The 17,990-nt window shown below is 38.5% G+C and overlaps 1 protein-coding gene across 3 annotated transcripts; it reads left to right on the top strand.

Annotated features, from left to right (window-relative positions):
* The first annotated feature begins 2,929 nt into the window (after positions 1–2,929).
* On the top strand, positions 2,930–16,323 carry Sf3b3 (splicing factor 3b subunit 3). Of its 3 annotated transcripts, XM_034975550.2 has the most exons (17): positions 2,930–3,083; positions 3,335–3,581; positions 4,312–4,482; positions 4,814–5,008; positions 5,594–6,068; positions 7,228–7,385; positions 7,798–7,974; positions 8,798–9,105; positions 10,355–10,510; positions 11,158–11,342; positions 11,757–11,923; positions 13,031–13,235; positions 13,572–13,711; positions 14,152–14,375; positions 14,501–14,948; positions 15,153–15,427; positions 16,112–16,323. In XM_034975550.2, exons 2-17 carry the CDS (start codon positions 3,356–3,358, stop codon positions 16,250–16,252), a joined length of 3,651 nt encoding a protein of 1,216 aa, XP_034831441.1. In that variant the 5' UTR covers positions 2,930–3,083; positions 3,335–3,355; the 3' UTR covers positions 16,253–16,323. The 3 variants fall into 3 exon arrangements, with proteins under 3 accessions (XP_034831441.1, XP_069359119.1, XP_034831442.1); XM_069503018.1 differs by lacking the exons at positions 13,572–13,711; positions 14,152–14,375; positions 14,501–14,948; positions 15,153–15,427; positions 16,112–16,323 and having other exon boundaries at positions 13,036–13,179; XM_034975551.2 differs by lacking the exons at positions 10,355–10,510; positions 11,158–11,342; positions 11,757–11,923; ... (4 more) ...; positions 15,153–15,427; positions 16,112–16,323 and adding an exon at positions 8,632–8,677 and having other exon boundaries at positions 8,798–8,935.
* Positions 16,324–17,990: the final 1,667 nt, after the last annotated feature.

The raw sequence follows: 17,990 nt of genomic DNA, 5'->3' as shown, positions 1-17,990 counted from the left end.
GTATCGTTAAGAGAGCCATGCCTAAACAGCCTACCGGAGCTCCTTTGGCAAGAGAGTCCGTGGATTCCAAATTTATCAACCTCTTTTCCACACGGACATCTGTGCTGATGGCACAGTGGTGTTCCCAATCTGAGACCTAGAGCCACACGAAAACTTTCGTTATCTAAAAGTGTGCCGAGATTTTTTGATGGCAAGGCATGCAGCCAATACCCAGATTCCTTTTCGGATAATGCTAGAAGCCTGGCACGATCTCTGTCACTTGTAAGATTTTGAACCAAATTCGTATGTGTCAGTTGAACCAATGGCAAATCCCAAAGTTTTTGTGTAGTACGTTCCTTCGGGATGTCGACATTGGGACATCTGACCTTCCAACTCTCTAGGGCCTCTGTGGCATAGGTCAATGATGAATTGGATTTGAGAATTTGAGAGCTAAGCTCTTTTATACTATGCACAGAGGACAGAAAAGCCGGAAGAGCTACACTGGAAATTTTCCTCACGCCGATGCCACCGTACTTGACCGGTAAAGTTGCTTGGTTCCAGGAGTGCTCATCAAAAGTTAAATTTAGAATTTGTTCTAGTGTACTTTTAAGGGTGGCATCCATGTTATCGAGTAGTCCATGAAATTTCCAAATTGGGCTCGCGCGGAGAATGTAAATTAATTTAGGTACAAAAAGGCAATATTTTAGGATCGAAAATGCAATGTGAGAATTTAGAGTGCCCAATTTGTCGGTATTAGCCGAAAATGTTCTGACTTTTTGATCCAAGAGTGGTTGTATGGATTCATTATAAAGAGGAGCACCGAGAAGGCAAAGTGAACGTTTATCAAGTATTTTAATATTAGGTGAAATTTCATTGAATAATTCAGAGGCCAATAGAATTCTTTCTTGCGACAGTTTTTCTGTAAAAAACAATTCGCATTTCGAAAAATTAAGTTCTAAACCAATTTTCCCAAACTGTTGCTTAATATGATTAAGATCTTTTAGAACGTCATCCACGTTGCCCCCAATGGTTCCATCATCAAGATACCATATGTTAAATTTAGATGTTAAATTTGAGATATGGTTATGGACTTTAACTTTGACTTTGACTATATTAACCGTTAATATGCAAGCAAACAACAGTGGTAAAATGAAACTCAAATATACATTCAGACTCTTGTAGACTGATGATCCAATAAAGAACGCGGCGTCTCAAAGTGAAATGCGACCAAATACTCAGGTGCGGCCACGAACGATACATTGTGACGGCGCGTCGCGGCCCGCAGTCACAAAATAGAATTAAAACAACCACAATGGAGCGGCCCTTACAATACACGGACAAATACGAAGCTAAATCCCACCAAAATACTTCAGGTGTTCGTTCGGTTAATGCCAAGGTTGCTCACTGAGAATAATAAAAAAAACATTGCAAAAGGTAGGTAACTACTTACCTACCTAAATAATTATTTACATCTATTCATAATGTTTACATGTGTGTAACTAACTGGTTGTAAAATAAGATGGCTGTTTTGCTCTTTTGTTTTGATGATAGATAAGCCCCGCAAAGTTACCACCTATCACGCCAGTCCGTAATCCACATATTATATTTTATAAAATAAACTAAACTAAACTATTATTATTTGCAATATCTTATTAGTTAGAATAATTTGAAAATTAGCGTGAACGCTTCTGTGAAAATAAAATACAAAAAGATGATGACTTTTTAGCACTCTTTCCCGCTAAAACGTTACATTTTACTTTGCCGCTAAAACGTAGTGTGATGGACCGGCTTGGCAGTGATTAGCCGGCCTCACATAGGTTGGCTCGGGTTGGCTCAAGCGGTGTGGCGTTACAGAAGCCAATTTTTGTTTTTCGAATAGGTAAGTATAATGAAAATAATATATTGGCATGAAAGCATTTTTTATCAATTGACTTTTATGTTATATTAGTTATATACTTACATACCTACTTAAGTTCTATTAACTTGGAAGTGTTTCACAAAGGACTCTCGACTTACTTGATTTAATTAAATTCTGCCACTTAGTTTGATTAAAATCAATAAGTGTACTTAATTATAACAAATGCGAGTGCGGCTATCGTCTCATATTTTAGCCTGTATATTGCAACATTAGTTGTTGGAAAGTTTGATTTTTCCGGTTTCAGGATTGAAAACATCTGTCGGCAGTCGCAAAAATATAATCGCAACTACTGCTACCACGGCGACTCGGATCTCCAACTCGAACACATCAATGTCTACTACAACGAAGCTTCCGGTGGCGAATACGTCGCACGAACCCTGCTTATTAACCTCAAACCGACTACCTACTATGGACACGGTGCGCTCTGGGCCCTTCGGATGTCTCTACTGCCCTGACAACTTTGTCTGCGGGGCCGCCGGAGCCTCGAACAACTGGGCGAAAGGACTAATGTCCATTCGCCTTTAAGGCGTTGAGAAACCTCGAGTCTGCTTTGGACGTACTTAATAGGTACGTCGAGAAGCGGAAGGCTGCGACTGCATGCAAGGCATTTACCCACTCCCTAGGCGGCGGCGGCACAGTAGCAGGTATGGGCACATAGCTAATCAACCGAATTGTCTTAAGAGTACCCCGATCGCATCATCTTATCCTTTTCAGTGTGGATGAGCCTTAATATTATTAACTACTAAAAGTATCCGCAATCGCCATCTATCGGCATAAAATATTATTATATTAACTTCTGGAAATGTCTACAACCGCCATCTGTCGGCCACTTTCTTATGTCAACTTTTGGAAAATCATCATTAGATGTCACTTTAAGTTTTAACGGCAAAATCTGCACAGAGTCATCTGTTGTTGTATAGTTGACATAATTAACGCCATCTACTGGGGAATAGCTAATTTAATAATTATAAATAATGGCAACACTATGCGTATATATATCGACGCCATGTCAAAAAATTCTCTTTCATGATTGGTTACTTCAATTGGTGCATTCCTATTCGTGAAATGGGCGTCGTTGAACCTGTTCCGCCATTTTGCGGCTGTCTCAAGAAGCCGGCGTTCGGCAACGGGCAAAGAAAGAAAATATCCAGCCGCATTGCGGCAATCGGTTACTTATTCTGTACAAGTGAGTATTTTAATGCTATATTTTGTGTTGGGGTTGATTTTTCCGTATTTATTTTGCACTATAAGGTATCTCCACGGTAGGGTTTTCATGTCAGCCGTGGTCGTTTCGTTAGTGCTATATTGAGTAAGCTCACCCATTCGAAAGCACAAATCAATTCTGCTTTCGTCAGTTACGAGCCTAACATGCTAATCTTCTCGCAACATATAAATTCTACACGTGGTTGTATTATTCTAAAAGTATCTTTGTTTCAGCGTGAATAAGGCCGATACAAGATGTATTTGTATAACCTAACACTGCAAGGGTCTACGGCCATCACGCACGCCGTCCACGGTAATTTCTCCGGCACGAAGCAGCAGGAGATTATAATATCACGTGGCAAAACATTAGAGCTGCTTCGACCGGATCCCAACACTGGAAAAGTTCACACGCTGATGAAAATTGAAATATTCGGCATTATCCGATCGATGATGTCATTTCGTCTCACTGGAGGTACAAAAGGTAATAACCATTTTAACATATACCACCGCGTGGTCATTGACCCCACGCTAATGTCTAAACTACTTTTAACTTTTAAGTTAGAATAGAATAATTCTTTATTTGCATAATGTGGTACATAAGTTGAATCTAAGAAACAGTCCAGCACATTAACCTAAAACTTTTTGTTCATAGCCCCTCCTCAGCCCTTGTTTAGCATGATTATTGATATTCATTTAGTAGTTAGGCTAAAACTTGTAGTAAATATTTGCATTGTCTTGCTCCATACCCTTTTGATGAAGGTGTGTGGTATAACTAGATGCATAGATTGTATCCAGCACGTCGCCCTTTGCAATTGTAATAGTTGCCGAGATGTTCGTTGATGGTACATTTTGAAATAAACCTATACATCAAAACTAGCTTGGGTAGAACATCAAGTCATCCTTAGGGGTTCTACCTAAACTACCTACATGTAATGTAAACCTACATGCTAAATCTAGACCAGCGGATTAACCTGTATGTTGCTTAATCAGTTAGTCAGTTATTTAGTACTTCTGACAGCAAGCTATTGTGTTGCAATGTGACTCAGGTGTCATTTCTATATCAGAAACCTTCATGCAAGTGTCAACAACAACTAACTTTCATTTCAATCAGATGAAAGATGTGCGAAAGAGAAACATACATATTGGCGAACTAAAAGTATTAGAAACAATCTAGTCTTCACAATTTTACATTGTTTAATCTTTTGTTGCAGATTATTTAGTGGTTGGGTCTGATTCTGGTCGCATTGTTATATTGGAGTACATTCCAGCCAAGAATATCCTAGAGAAAGTGCATCAAGAAACTTTTGGCAAGTCTGGCTGTCGTAGAATAGTGCCAGGACAGTACCTGGCTATAGACCCTAAGGGCAGAGCTGTTATGATTGGTAAGTTTTTGTAAATGTGTTACCCAGCATGTGTTACTATGCAAAAAAAAACCATCTTCGCATTATTGCGTTTCTAATGAAACCGTTTTGGAGCCTATCGGTTGGATGCTTTCAAAGTCTACCTTTTGTGTTTTATATATTAATCTTAATATATAAAACACAAAATGTGTGTGTTCTCTTTTTATTAATTCCACAGTACTTAAATGATGACAAAAATACACAAGAAACTGAATTAATTGTTGAACACCCTGCAGTTCTGATCTAATAATATTACAATTTGAATGCTTCTGTGTGGTTTATTCTCAGTTTATAGCTACATTAATTACTTCAGGTGCCATCGAGAAGCAGAAATTGGTGTACATTTTGAACAGAGATGCAGAAGCCAGACTGACAATTTCCTCTCCGCTGGAGGCGCACAAGTCTAACACTTTGGTTTACCACATGGTTGGTGTGGATGTTGGCTTTGAGAACCCCATGTTTGCATGTTTGGAGATTGACTATGAAGAAGCTGACGCTGATCCTTCAGGTGACACATCGATTTTATTTTAGCTTTTCTAGGACTGCATATTTCTTAACATTTGTAGGTAGTACAAAGGAATTGGTAGAACCTATAGGTACCATTTATACATGGTGTGTTAAATGCGTTCTCCACGCTGATGAATAAGACAACAAATAAAAAACAGTACAATAAAAAAAAAAGTAGGAGAAATAATACTCAACAAATGTGACCAAAATGTAGAAGTTCTTCTTCTTCTTCTCTTAATATATGGCTTTTTCCAGTGCCATGTCAGCACAATGCACTTTGCCAGTCTCAAGTAGCTTGAAGGAGACAGAGGAGATTGGCCGGTAAAAAATGTAGTAGTTGTACTTTTATTGTCACTTTAGATGACATAACATATCTACTGTTACATATCTTCATTCACAAAAGCAATTAATAAAAATTAGGCTGATACATTCATCAGTATATTTCTGTATAACTTAAATGATTATTCTGAGGTTGAGGTCTCTGATTTGACAGTGATGTTAAATCCTCCATACAAATGATAAACTTAACAAAAAAAAAAATATTTTCCCTTGCTTTATCAAAATCTAATACTCAAAATTCTTACAGGTGAAGCTGCTCAAAAGACACAACAGACCTTAACTTTTTATGAATTAGATTTGGGTCTCAACCATGTGGTCAGAAAGTATTCTGAACCTCTCGAGGAACACGCCAACTTCCTAATAACAGTCCCCGGGGGTAACGATGGACCTTCTGGGGTACTTATCTGTTCTGAGAACTACCTCACATACAAGAATTTGGGGGACCAGCACGATATCCGTTGCCCCATACCTAGGAGGCGGAATGACTTGGACGACCCTGAAAGAGGCATGATCTTTGTCTGCTCTGCAACGCACAAGACCAAGTCAATGTTCTTCTTCTTGGCCCAAACAGAACAGGGAGACATATTCAAGATAACAATTGAGACTGACGAGGACATGGTCACAGAAATCAAGCTCAAATACTTTGACACTGTGCCTGTCGCCACTGCAATGTGCGTTTTGAAAACTGGTTTCCTGTTTGTAGCCTGCGAATTTGGCAACCAGTGAGTATATCAAGTTTATAGTCTTACTACTTAACTAACTTAAGCCACAATTTTATTTTTTTTAGAATAGAATCGTTTTTCATCATGATCAACCCATCACCGGTTCACTACAGAGAACAAGTCTCCTCTCAGGGTGAGAAGGGTTTTGGCCATAGTCTACCATGCTAGCCATGTGCGGATTGGTAGACTTCACACACCTTTGAGAAGATTATGGAGAACTCTCAGGCATGCACGTTTTCTCATCATGTTTTCCTTCACTGTTAAAGCAAGTGACATTGAATTACTTAAAAGTTAAAACACATATAACTCCGAAAAGTTAGAGGTGTGTGCCCGGGATTGAACCGCCAACCTCCGATTAGAACATCCTAACCACTAGGCTATCACAGCTTTTATACTTATTTTGAATTGTTTTTATATTCTGTAAAATAATCTTTTTGGAGTTGTGTTTTAAGCAATTAATGAATTGCTTTTAATAATGAAGGGAAGCAATCTGCATGCCTGAACTTCTCAAAAGTGTGTGAAGTCTGCCAATCTGCACGGTACTAGTGGTCAAATGACCAATTAGTTTGGGATGCCCATTCATTTCAATTTTATATGCATGTAAGCCTTGTGTGATTGATATATTCAGTCAATTGCACTACTATTATTTCATGCTAGAAAAGACATCTCTGAACCAAGGTCCTTCCTTTTTTATGAGGAGAGTGCACACTGATATGAGATGCACAAAATTTATTTTGAACTTTTATATTAATTCTCAATCCCATCATATTTTTATTTATTCTGTTTAAAGTTAGTCCTTGAACATTAAAAAGCAGTCATACTGAAATGCTAAATAGAGGCCAGAAATTATTACATTCAATTCAATAGTCAACAATTTATAACATCAGGGAGCTAGCACAAAAAATATTGACAATAATAAATAAATAAATATATATTTTTTTTAATTAAATAACTTTTACAAGTACTTTTGAATCGTCAAATGCATTTACCACTGTATTTATGTATTGCTGTATTTATGTAAATTCTCACTGAAACTGCATTCATGCCAATATTGTGCTAGTCATGACTGCATTGTTTCAATGTAGCTGTCAAACTTTGGTGCTAGCTATTACCTTCAAACCTCAATTATTGTGTTCTAATATGACCATGTTCATTGCAGTTACTTGTATCAAATTGCCCACTTGGGTGATGAAGATGACGAGCCAGAGTTCAGCTCAGCCATGCCACTGGAAGAGGGTGACACATTCTTCTTTGCTCCACGCCCGCTGAGAAATTTAGTGCTGGTTGATGAATTGGATTCCCTTTCACCCATATTAGGTAATAAATAATTTAATTATATCTAGAATTTTTATGCATGTCTATCATGTTGCACCACAATAGTTGAAACTGTGCAGTAATACACAGAATTCACAAATAATAATAATCTGTTACCTTTTCACAGTTCAAATGCTGAACTGACCCTTTTGATTTCAGAGAATCTAAGGATTTAAAAGAACCTTATTAGCTAACTAATATTATAAAGAGATATTTGATATGTAGGGGGTAATCTGCAGAACTAATGATTGACTTAACTTGCTATAAATTATGAAACTTTCAATGATGTGAGATTTTAATCCGTGTTTCATCTGAATTACATTGACGACTCATTAACCAGATCTGAGATATCCTTTAGAAATTATGTTCACAATACTTCTTACTTCAGTACATTAAACCAGTCACTTTGTTTTAGCTTGCCACGTAGCTGATTTGACAGGTGAAGACACACCACAAGTATACCTAGCTTGTGGCAGAGGGCCTAGGTCATCGTTAAGGGCCTTGAGACATGGTCTGGAAGTAGCGGAAATGGCCGTTTCGGAACTGCCTGGCTCGCCTAACGCTGTGTGGACTGTTAGGCGACACAAAGATGGTGAGTTTTACTTGTATTATGTAAAGGAAAGCAGATTATTTACTTTAAATATTTAGTCAAAGATAAATTCAGGGGGATAATGTACAAATACAATAATGGACAGGGAAACCAGATGAAGCAGCGTCTTTATAAAATCAGATTAAATTAAATTTATAAAATGGCTAAACACAATTGTGGGTCCACAACGCTGAAACTGCAATCAAGTTGTAAGCAAAGACAAGATTCTTGTTTGAAATGGACAATTTAGTTAGTACATAGACGTTGTCGTGTTATTTAAAAAAACTCTGAAAGCTAGTTAGATATTTAATTTCATCCTATCTACTTATTATAAATCTGAGTGTTTGTTGGTTTGTCCTTCAACCACGCCTTAACGGATCGACGCGATTTTTAGCATGGAGTTAAAGAATAAAGAGGTCCTATGGAATTTTATCCTTACTCCACGGGGACAAAGGCGCAACCATTATATTTTATAAATAAAACCAAAATACCTCAAATCTGGGATAATTAAGGAGCTTGATGATTATAATCATTGGTCCGTGTTACTGATATACTGTGACGTTACAATAACCACTTATGAAAGCTCCTCCTTTATCAACAAGTTACTAATAAAACCCTGGTTGTTTGTCATACATAAACACCAGTGGTTTTTCGTTTCAGAATCCTCTTTCGGGCGATGAACAAACTGAAGGTCTTCAATGAACAGGTAGGCATCAATCAGCGTAACTTTTACTGGAGGCGACTGAAGAAGACACTGCTTAATTATAATATCGAAACTTCGACCCCGTGTAATGGATTCTATCTGTGTTCTTTCTCTTGGTTGCAGACGAGTTTGACTCATACATCATAGTGTCGTTCGTAAACGCCACACTTGTGCTCTCTATTGGGGAGACTGTAGAGGAAGTAACGGACTCTGGGTTTCTCGGAACAACGCCCACGTTGAGTTGTCACGCGCTCGGCAGCGATGCCCTAGTACAAGTATACCCGGATGGAATAAGGCATATTCGCGCCGACAAAAGGGTAAATGAATGGAAGGCCCCTGGGAAAAAGTCCATAGTCAAATGTGCTGTGAACCAGAGACAAGTTGTTATTGCACTCACTGGCGGTGAACTAGTTTACTTTGAAATGGATCCTGTAAGTATTTGTTAGAGGCAATAATACACCTACAAGGAAGAATGGTAACTTATGCAAAACCACTTTAAAAACTTGAATCAATGATTTTGACTTGGACCAAATTTTATTATAATGTGATTTTGTGACAATTAAATTACACTGCATAGGATCATTAAATTGTATAAAACCCTATCGTCATCTCTAAGGTACTATGCCAAATTGTCACTTAATGTTATTGGCTGGCCAAATTCTAGATGCTCTTTTTTTCCACGTTTCAATGCAATGCAAAAAAATCACTTGTCACCAAGTAACCCGCCTTCTCGTTTGCTGGCTATTTTTATTCAAATAAAATTGTAGTAGGAGCTAAAAATTGAAATTCTTGGACTTGATTCAACTCAATCGCCTAAAACTGAGATAGCATTGTTCCTTGCAGGTGTCAATGTCTGATAGATATTTTGATATAATATATGTACTTTTCCATATACATATTTGAATAAATAATATTACCGACGTGTTTGCGAGACGCAGCCTCCGGGCAGTGTCTCGTGAGAGTGGGTAGTAGCTGCCCCATGCAGTGATGAGCCCACAACGTCGCAGAGCATGTCGTGCTCCCGCTTGCGGTCGAGTACGGCACTTGGCATATTCCATAGCCAAACTGGAGTCATTCAGACTGTGAAGGTGGCAAAACCATGCCATGGACAAACACTAATATAATGTGCTCATAAAACTTAGAATAGGGTTGACTTTCCGCTGTATCGTCCTACATCATATCAATCATTTTCTTTTTGTTTAGATTAATTGTACTGTTGCTAAAATTACCAAAATTTAATCTTGATAAGAAAGTTTTGTATCTATACAAGTTCTTATTGGTGTACATTTAATTTTTGTGTCTCTGAACATAAGGCATATATGTAACTGAACAAAACCAGCCCCTCGATTGTGTAAGAAAAGCATATTCAAATTCATCGTAATCTGTAGCAATATGCCCCTTGAATTGGTTGAATTTTCTGTTAATTTTTCAAAGACAATCAATGGGTAGAATTTGTTACCGATTACCATGAAGATTTTTTCTTACACAATCCGGGATGCTGATCTGTCGGCTTGAAATGTTTAACCACTTATCAAATAATTACTAGGCACAAACCACCATTGTTGAAACTTGTTGTATGCTATATAGTATATACCAAAAAGATTAAGAAAGTATGCTATGTATTTTGTTATTACCTCCATAAAGAGCAATAGATTGTCTTATATTTGAAGTTGCTTTCAGACTGGTCAGTTAAATGAGTACACTGAAAGGAAGAAGCTCTCGTCTGACGTGTCTTGTATGGCGCTGGGCTCAGTGGCGACGGGCGAGCAACGCGCGTGGTTCTTAGCTGTAGGTCTTGTAGACAACACTGTTCGGATAATATCACTGGATCCAGCTGTAAGTTACTTTTGACAAATCACTTCTCAAGTTTAGTGTGTTTACATGTATAGTCGGCGACAGGTCGAAATGGCAATCGGGGAGAGAAACCCCTCGCGCTTACCCCGTGAGGGTTTGTCCCCCCCCCCCCCCCCCCCCTCATGCCCCGATCGCCATCTCGACCTGTCGCGAACTATATATATGGCGACATTTTCATTTACTTTCGTTTCCTTTAGATGTAACTGTCATCAGTTACATGAAAACAACTTAGTTTCTCAGATAATGTATTAATATTGTTACTTTGTTTTTTTTTTGCTCTTAATAAAATCTGCTTTACAAACCAGTGGTCCATGCCATAGCATAAGTGACATAAGTTGTCCTATGTGACCTTAATAAAGAATCGACGTGCGTACGTAAAACGCATATTGACTGCTGTTGAAAATGCCGCCATGTGCAAAGGCACAACAAGTCTACAAATGACAAATGAGATAAATATTTTTGATACTAAATTATATTCATTTTATATCTATGATGAAACAAGGACACCCCTGAATTTTGGTGATTACAAAAACCCAAAATGCGTTATTCTTAAACTTCTGATTCTTATAACTGTTGTATATCATCAAAACAAAAAATCTTAGTACCTAATGAGTTGTTACTGCTTCTAGGATTGTTTAGCGCCACGTTCGATGCAGGCACTTCCCGCCAGTCCGGAGTCGTTGTGTATAGTCGATCAACCATTCGAATCCGGCGCCAAATCCGCCTTACACCTAAATATAGGACTAAACAATGGAGTACTTTTAAGAACTACTCTGGATTCTGTTAGTGGAGATTTAGCAGACACAAGGACAAGGTAAATATCCATAATGTGGCCATTCTGTTGTCTTAAATTGACAGATCTACATATAATGCTATCTTATTTACAATTTTTATGATAGATACTGTAAATTTAAAAAAAAAAATTATTTAGATAATGCTGTTTTATACAATGTTTACTGTAGAAAAGGATAGCATTAGTTTTAGACCTGCTTCTTTAGTTTAAAGATTGATAGTAAATTTAAAATCGCCTGATTTTAAAGTTAGGAGTTTAAAGAAGTATGATATATAAAAAAAACATGAAATATGATGAAAAAACTTAACGCTCCATATATCATCTGAAATATATTGATGTTTCATAATTAACCAGATCTGAAAAACCCCTCATTGAAGAGTATATTTAATAAAAATCAGTCTTCAGTGCATAAAATCGTTAACACTTTTTTTAAAGGTACTTGGGATCTCGTCCAGTTAAGCTATTCAAAGTGAGAGTACAGTCGGCCGAAGCAGTATTAGCTGTGTCATCGAGGACATGGTTGGGTTACCAGTATCAGAATCGGTTTCATCTGACGCCACTTTCTTACGAATGCCTGGAATATGCTGCTGGTTTCAGTTCTGGTAAGTGGAATAAATATTTACAGTTACTTTACCCACGTTAGTAACGCGGCTGTTTTACAATAGAAGAAAGAGGTGGATGCGGTTAGTGTAATGGTAAAAAGAAACTATGGGTACAAAAATAGACCAATAGAAACGCGAAACGAGTTTATGGCAACAGAACTCAACTCAAACTACTAAAGGTTCTGACTCGCTTATTCGGACACCACTGAGATCTGATCTCGCTCTAATTTGTTAGTCGAGATGAAATAGCGATAAGTAGGTTATTACTTCAACTAGGTACATATTAGGAGTGATCCACCTTTATAATATAGTCAAAGTTAACAGGATCTGTATTGCAACTTTTGCCTGGTAACTAGAGATTACGGCGGTTACGCACTCATCCGAGTCCGTGAAAATATGTTCCGAAGTTGTCAAAGAATTATTTGTACGGTAGCTTAAGACATAATATTTATTTTAGATAGTAGATATTTTTTATATCCGTATTTTCACCGATTCGGATCGGATGAGTGCGTGATCGCTTATAGTCATCGCATAGTTTATAATACTCGACGTGTTGATATAGTGTGGCTTTCGGGCTGCGCTGTGTTGAAAGTGGCGCGTAGCTGCCCCATGCAGTGATGAGCCCACGGCGTCGCAGAGCATGTCGTGCTCCCGCTTGCGGTAGAGTACGGCACTCGGCATATTCCATAGCCAAACTGGAGCCGCTTAGGCCGTGAAGGTGGCAAAACCATGCTGTGGACAAACTTCATAAAAAAGAATATTAAAACGAATGTTTTTCAATATATTTTTTTTGCGGAATTAAGTTATAACCCACCGGAAATATCTCTACACATCTCTAGAGAATAAGCTTCTCACGCCCTGTGTCGCACTTTACCCCGAGTAATACTAACGCGACTGATTGGGGCGAAACCGGAATGAAGTGTGACGCGGGCAGGAGAAACTCTTTATTTAGATAAATAATCCTGGTGGCCTATTATTATGTCTGACTTTATAATTAAGTTATAATTTATTATTGATGACTGCTCTCGTCATCTGTTTAAATCGTTTAAGCCTTAAATACTTTGCTTTTATAATATTATTATGTATTAAGAAAAAGTTGTATTCCAGAACAGTGTACTGAGGGTATAGTAGCAATCTCGTCGAACACGTTAAGGATTTTGGCTCTGGAGAAGCTTGGTGCTGTATTCAATCAAACATACCAACCATTGGACTACACACCACGAAAGTTCATCATAAACTCTGAGAACAATCAGATAATTATTTTAGAAACAGATCACAACGCCTACACAGAGGAAATGAAAAAGCAGAGAAGGTTAGTGAAAATTCTTATAGTTTTTCACTAAATCATGCCCGCACTTCTCGTCCGCATAGATTTAGGTTTTATAAAATCCCGTGGGAACTCTTTGATTTCCGCGATAACAAGTAGCCTGTCTTCCTCGGGATGTAAGCCATCTCTGTACCAAATTTCATTAAAATCGGTTGAACGAATGTGCCGTGAAAAGCTAGCAGACAGACAGACAGACACACTTTCGCATTTGTAATATTAGTATGGATATGGATTATAAAACTTAAAAATACATTGAAATAGAATTTGTTGTTGAATATGCTTTAGGCCCAAATGTGCTAATCTTTTTAATAATTCATGTAGGATTCAAATGGCTCAAGAAATGCGGGAAGCAGCGGCCGGCGGGGGACCTGAGGAACAACAACTTGCAAACGAAATGGCAGATGCATTCCTATCCGATGTTTTACCAGAAAACGTATTTTCGTCACCAAAGGCTGGCGCGGGTATGTACCGTACCTATCTTGTACAAGTTGTTTCTTAGCCACATTCTCTGGGCAAGAGCAGAGTTTGTCACGGAGCACTCTGTCTCTAATCGGATGTGGCTAGATCAAATCCTTGCCTTAATCCCAGACTGCTTTCTATAAGTTGTTTGATTCAAGCACAGGAAACATGCCAATACTAATGCTTAACTTTACGAAAAAATGTTCTTGCTACTGAATTGGACCATGCAGGTAGACTAAGACATGCCTGGAATTGGATCACGTAACATACATATACTGGACGTTCGGGGAATTGGACTTTTCCGGGAAAGTCATTTTATGATCCTGATTTTATGCAGGCATAAATCAAGATCATAAGACACCGTCGATCGAGTCTGCGAAGTCGACAGTGCGATATAGTAAGTCAAAGGTTTTATCACTTAGGACATGTATTTTGTTGTCAGGCATGTGGGCATCCCAAATCCGCGTAGTTGACATGACTACGGGTGGCAGCCCCACCACTGTGGCTCTGCTGCCGCTGGAGCAGAACGAGGCGGCAGTGTCGCTGTGCGCGCTGCGCTGGGCGGCGCACGCCGAGCACGCGGCCCTGCACCTCGTGGTCGGCGTCGCTAAGGACTGCATACTGTCGCCGCGCTTATGCACCGAGGGCAGTCTACATGTCTACAAGGTCGGTGTTCTCACTGCGGCGCCATGCCGCGTCGTAATCTGTGCTTATAATAAATTTCATCCACAGTTTTGCATTAGAATCAATGCAAATATTTAGCATATTTTAAATATTGTTTTTCTTTACAGATTTATAATACGGGTAAATTAGAATTAGTTCACAAAACTCCAGTAGACGAATACCCTGGAGCGTTAGCTGCATTTAACGGGAAACTTCTAGTCGGCGTCGGTCGTATGTTGAGGTTGTACGACATCGGCCGGAGAAAATTACTTCGCAAGTGCGAAAATAGACACATTCCAAACCTCATAGCAGATATTAAAACAGTCAGACAAAGAATTTACGTGGCAGATGTACAAGAGTCTATATTTTGTGTTAAATACAAGAAAAGGGAGAATCAGCTGATCATATTTGCAGATGACACTAATCCTAGATGGATAACAAATACTTGCATACTAGATTACGATACAGTAGCAATGTCTGACAAGTTTGGCAATATAGCTATCATGAGGCTGCCACAGACTGTCACCGACGATGTGGACGAAGACCCGACGGGGAACAAAGCTCTTTGGGATAGAGGTTAGATTATTACCAAAATAATTAATTCAAATTAAAAACTAGCCATTGAAACTTTGCATTAATAAAATGATGATATATACAATTCACACACACATGCTAGACTAATGAAAATCAATGATTCGTTTATAAATCTGATACCTTCCTAAAATACTTTTTATTTCACAGAATGTAATATCAAAATCAAAAAGTGATTTTCTTTTTCAGGTCTTCTCAATGGAGCTTCACAGAAAGGCGATGTTGTCGTCAATTTCCATATCGGTGAAACTGTTACTTCATTGCAACGAGCGACACTCATTCCCGGCGGCTCTGAAGCTCTCCTCTACTCAACCATTAGTGGATCGCTCGGAGTACTCCTGCCATTCACTTCTAGAGAAGATCATGACTTCTTTCAACACTTGGAAATGCACATGAGGAGTGAAAACTCACCACTGTGTGGACGCGATCACTTATCCTTTAGAAGTTATTATTATCCAGTAAAAGTGAGTACCTTATTTTTTTCTCCATAAAGTTAAATTTTACAGGATAGCGAAAATACAGCTGAATAAAATTCATTAAAAAGGCATTCATTAAAATAGGCATTTTTAAAATCAAACCATTGGATTAATAAGGCTTTATTTTTACCCCACGTAGAGCCCATTTTCATTGATATGGATCAACGTAACTGGATTGAATAAGATACAGTAATAAAAATGTGTTAAGAGTTAAAAGATGACGAGAGTGCGCTAGGCGCCTCATTTACAATATCCAAAGTTCAAGTCAACAGGTGTCTCACATGAAGCATCTGTGTTACGACTTTGGTAGAGCGAGCGGCGAGCCACCGTGGTCGCGTGCGAGTCGTACTGAGGAGCGCGCGGCGCGGCCTCGCTGCGCGTTCCCGAGAGTCGGCCGCGCCTAGTCGTGCTGTCGTAGTTGTTGGAACGAACACTAACAGCTTAAAACCCACGCTATTTGCTATGAATTCAAACTCGTGCAAAAATATTAAAAATTGTCAAATAGTTTAATTAGGTGAACCGTACTTTAGACATGACAGTTGACCCATAGAGTTAAAATGGCGCGTGAGGAGTAATTTTGTACGGACTTTACAAAACATTATGCACGAAAACATAGAAGACAAACGGACAATTTTATATATGTAATGCTAACAATTGATTTGTTTGTTTCAGAATGTGATTGATGGAGATCTCTGTGAACAGTTCAACTCTTTGGAGCCGGCCAAACAAAAGGCGATCGCGGGTGACTTGGAACGGATGCCGGCCGAGGTGTCCAAGAAACTAGAAGATATTAGGACAAGATACGCGTTCTAAGTTCCTTTAGTGTTTAGTCTTAATTAATTTACATGATAATTATAAGGAAATAAATGGATTGGCTGATATTATGATCTCGTTTTATTTTATTTCTCAAGTTTATTCAAAAGAGATCCTTATGGTCCCTTTGGCCCAATTGCACGAATGTCTAATCTAATGAAGTTTCCAGCCAACGTTCGTTAAAATTTTCATAGATGGCGCTGAATACTACCACCACTAAAACTGAAAAATAATACCTATATCTATATGGTTAGGTCGTGTCAATCAATTGAAGAGTAACAGCTAGCGTGCACTGCAACTTTGCTTACGTTTCTTCCCCATAAAATCTGTGAACTATAATACAAGTAATTAATTAATTTTGCATCGGGGAAGAAACGTAAGGATTGACACATCATAATAAAGGTCGTAGGTATTATTTGTCGTTTGTAATGGTGGTAGTATTTAGCGCCATCTATGAAAATTTTATCGAACGTTGCCTGGAAACTTCCTCATTCTCGGAATGTCTAAAATCTGCCTGCCAGGAATCAGGATTTCCCCCTGAATGCCCAATTCTGTCGAATTCAAAAAGGTTTCAATTTCACCCGTTTTTTGGCCTCTAATTTTAATTGTCTCAATTTTAACTCGTCAAAAATACGGTTTTAGTCCTTATTTTAAAGGTAACGGTAAACCGTATTTTAATATGACTAAGTTAAAATGGCCTCTAGAGCTAGCGCGCACAACGATCCGCAAATTTGAATTTTAATCTATCAAAATCCGGTGTGGAAATAATTCCGCAGTGCGCGCACTTCTGTTCTATAGTTCACAGATTTTGCGGGGAAAAAACCGTGGTGCGCACTAGATCTAGTGTTTTTGAATAGGATTTCTGTATAGTCCTTGTTCTCAGATTTCTGTTTATTTTTGCCAGCGACAAGACATTCTGACATTCTGGAAATAAAACTTAATGGACCGGGGAATTGGACCGTGACCGAGTACCATCTAAACCATGTACAGTTGCCAGCAAGAAATATTGTACATCGACCTTAAGAATGAGATTTCGGCTTTGAAGCGCTGCCTTGTCTCATTCATACCTATGTGACGTTTTGTCGGTCTCAACGACAGAGACAACGCTCTAAGAAACCGCATCTCTTTCTAAAGTTCGATGTACAATATTCTCCGCCGCGTACTGTAGAATGGCAGATGGCTTCTACAATTTAGGTAAGTACTTTTAAATCAGCAGGACTGAGTACCCAGGAGGTAAGTATAAAGAATAGCACTATTCAGATACCCATTTTTTAGGGTTCCGTAGTAAACAAGGAACCTTATAGTTTCGCCACACGAGTGGATATCCCTACTCTGTGGTTTCGCCGTCCGTCCAGTGTTAGAAATCTGTAATTTGGCATAGGTATAATCACGCCGACAAAGTGGTGAAAGGGATGATTTTTTTTTTCATCTACCCCATAGGGTATCGTTAAATAGGTCTTTTAAAAATACTGTGGGTGTGGGAACATCGTTTTCCGATTTCTACATCCGTTTGTAAAATATGATGTTTTTGTGCTAATTTTTATTAGAGTCAAGTGGACCCTTTTATCAGCCAAATGGTAGTATATACAGGAACGTGAAAATATTCACAGCAGTATATTATAATCAATTTTAAAGGAAAACTATCATGGCTAAGTAGGGTTCACAGGTTAAGGAGTATGACTACGGAACCCTACATTGCGCGTGGCCTGCCACGCACTTGGCCGGTTTTTTAGAGATC

The sequence above is a fragment of the Maniola hyperantus genome, chromosome 14, assembly GCF_902806685.2.
Source record: "Maniola hyperantus chromosome 14, iAphHyp1.2, whole genome shotgun sequence".
NCBI classification, from domain to species: Eukaryota; Metazoa; Arthropoda; class Insecta; order Lepidoptera; family Nymphalidae; genus Maniola; species Maniola hyperantus.
Note: the sequence above shows the minus strand (reverse complement) of the source record. Positions and strands in the feature narration are given on the sequence as shown.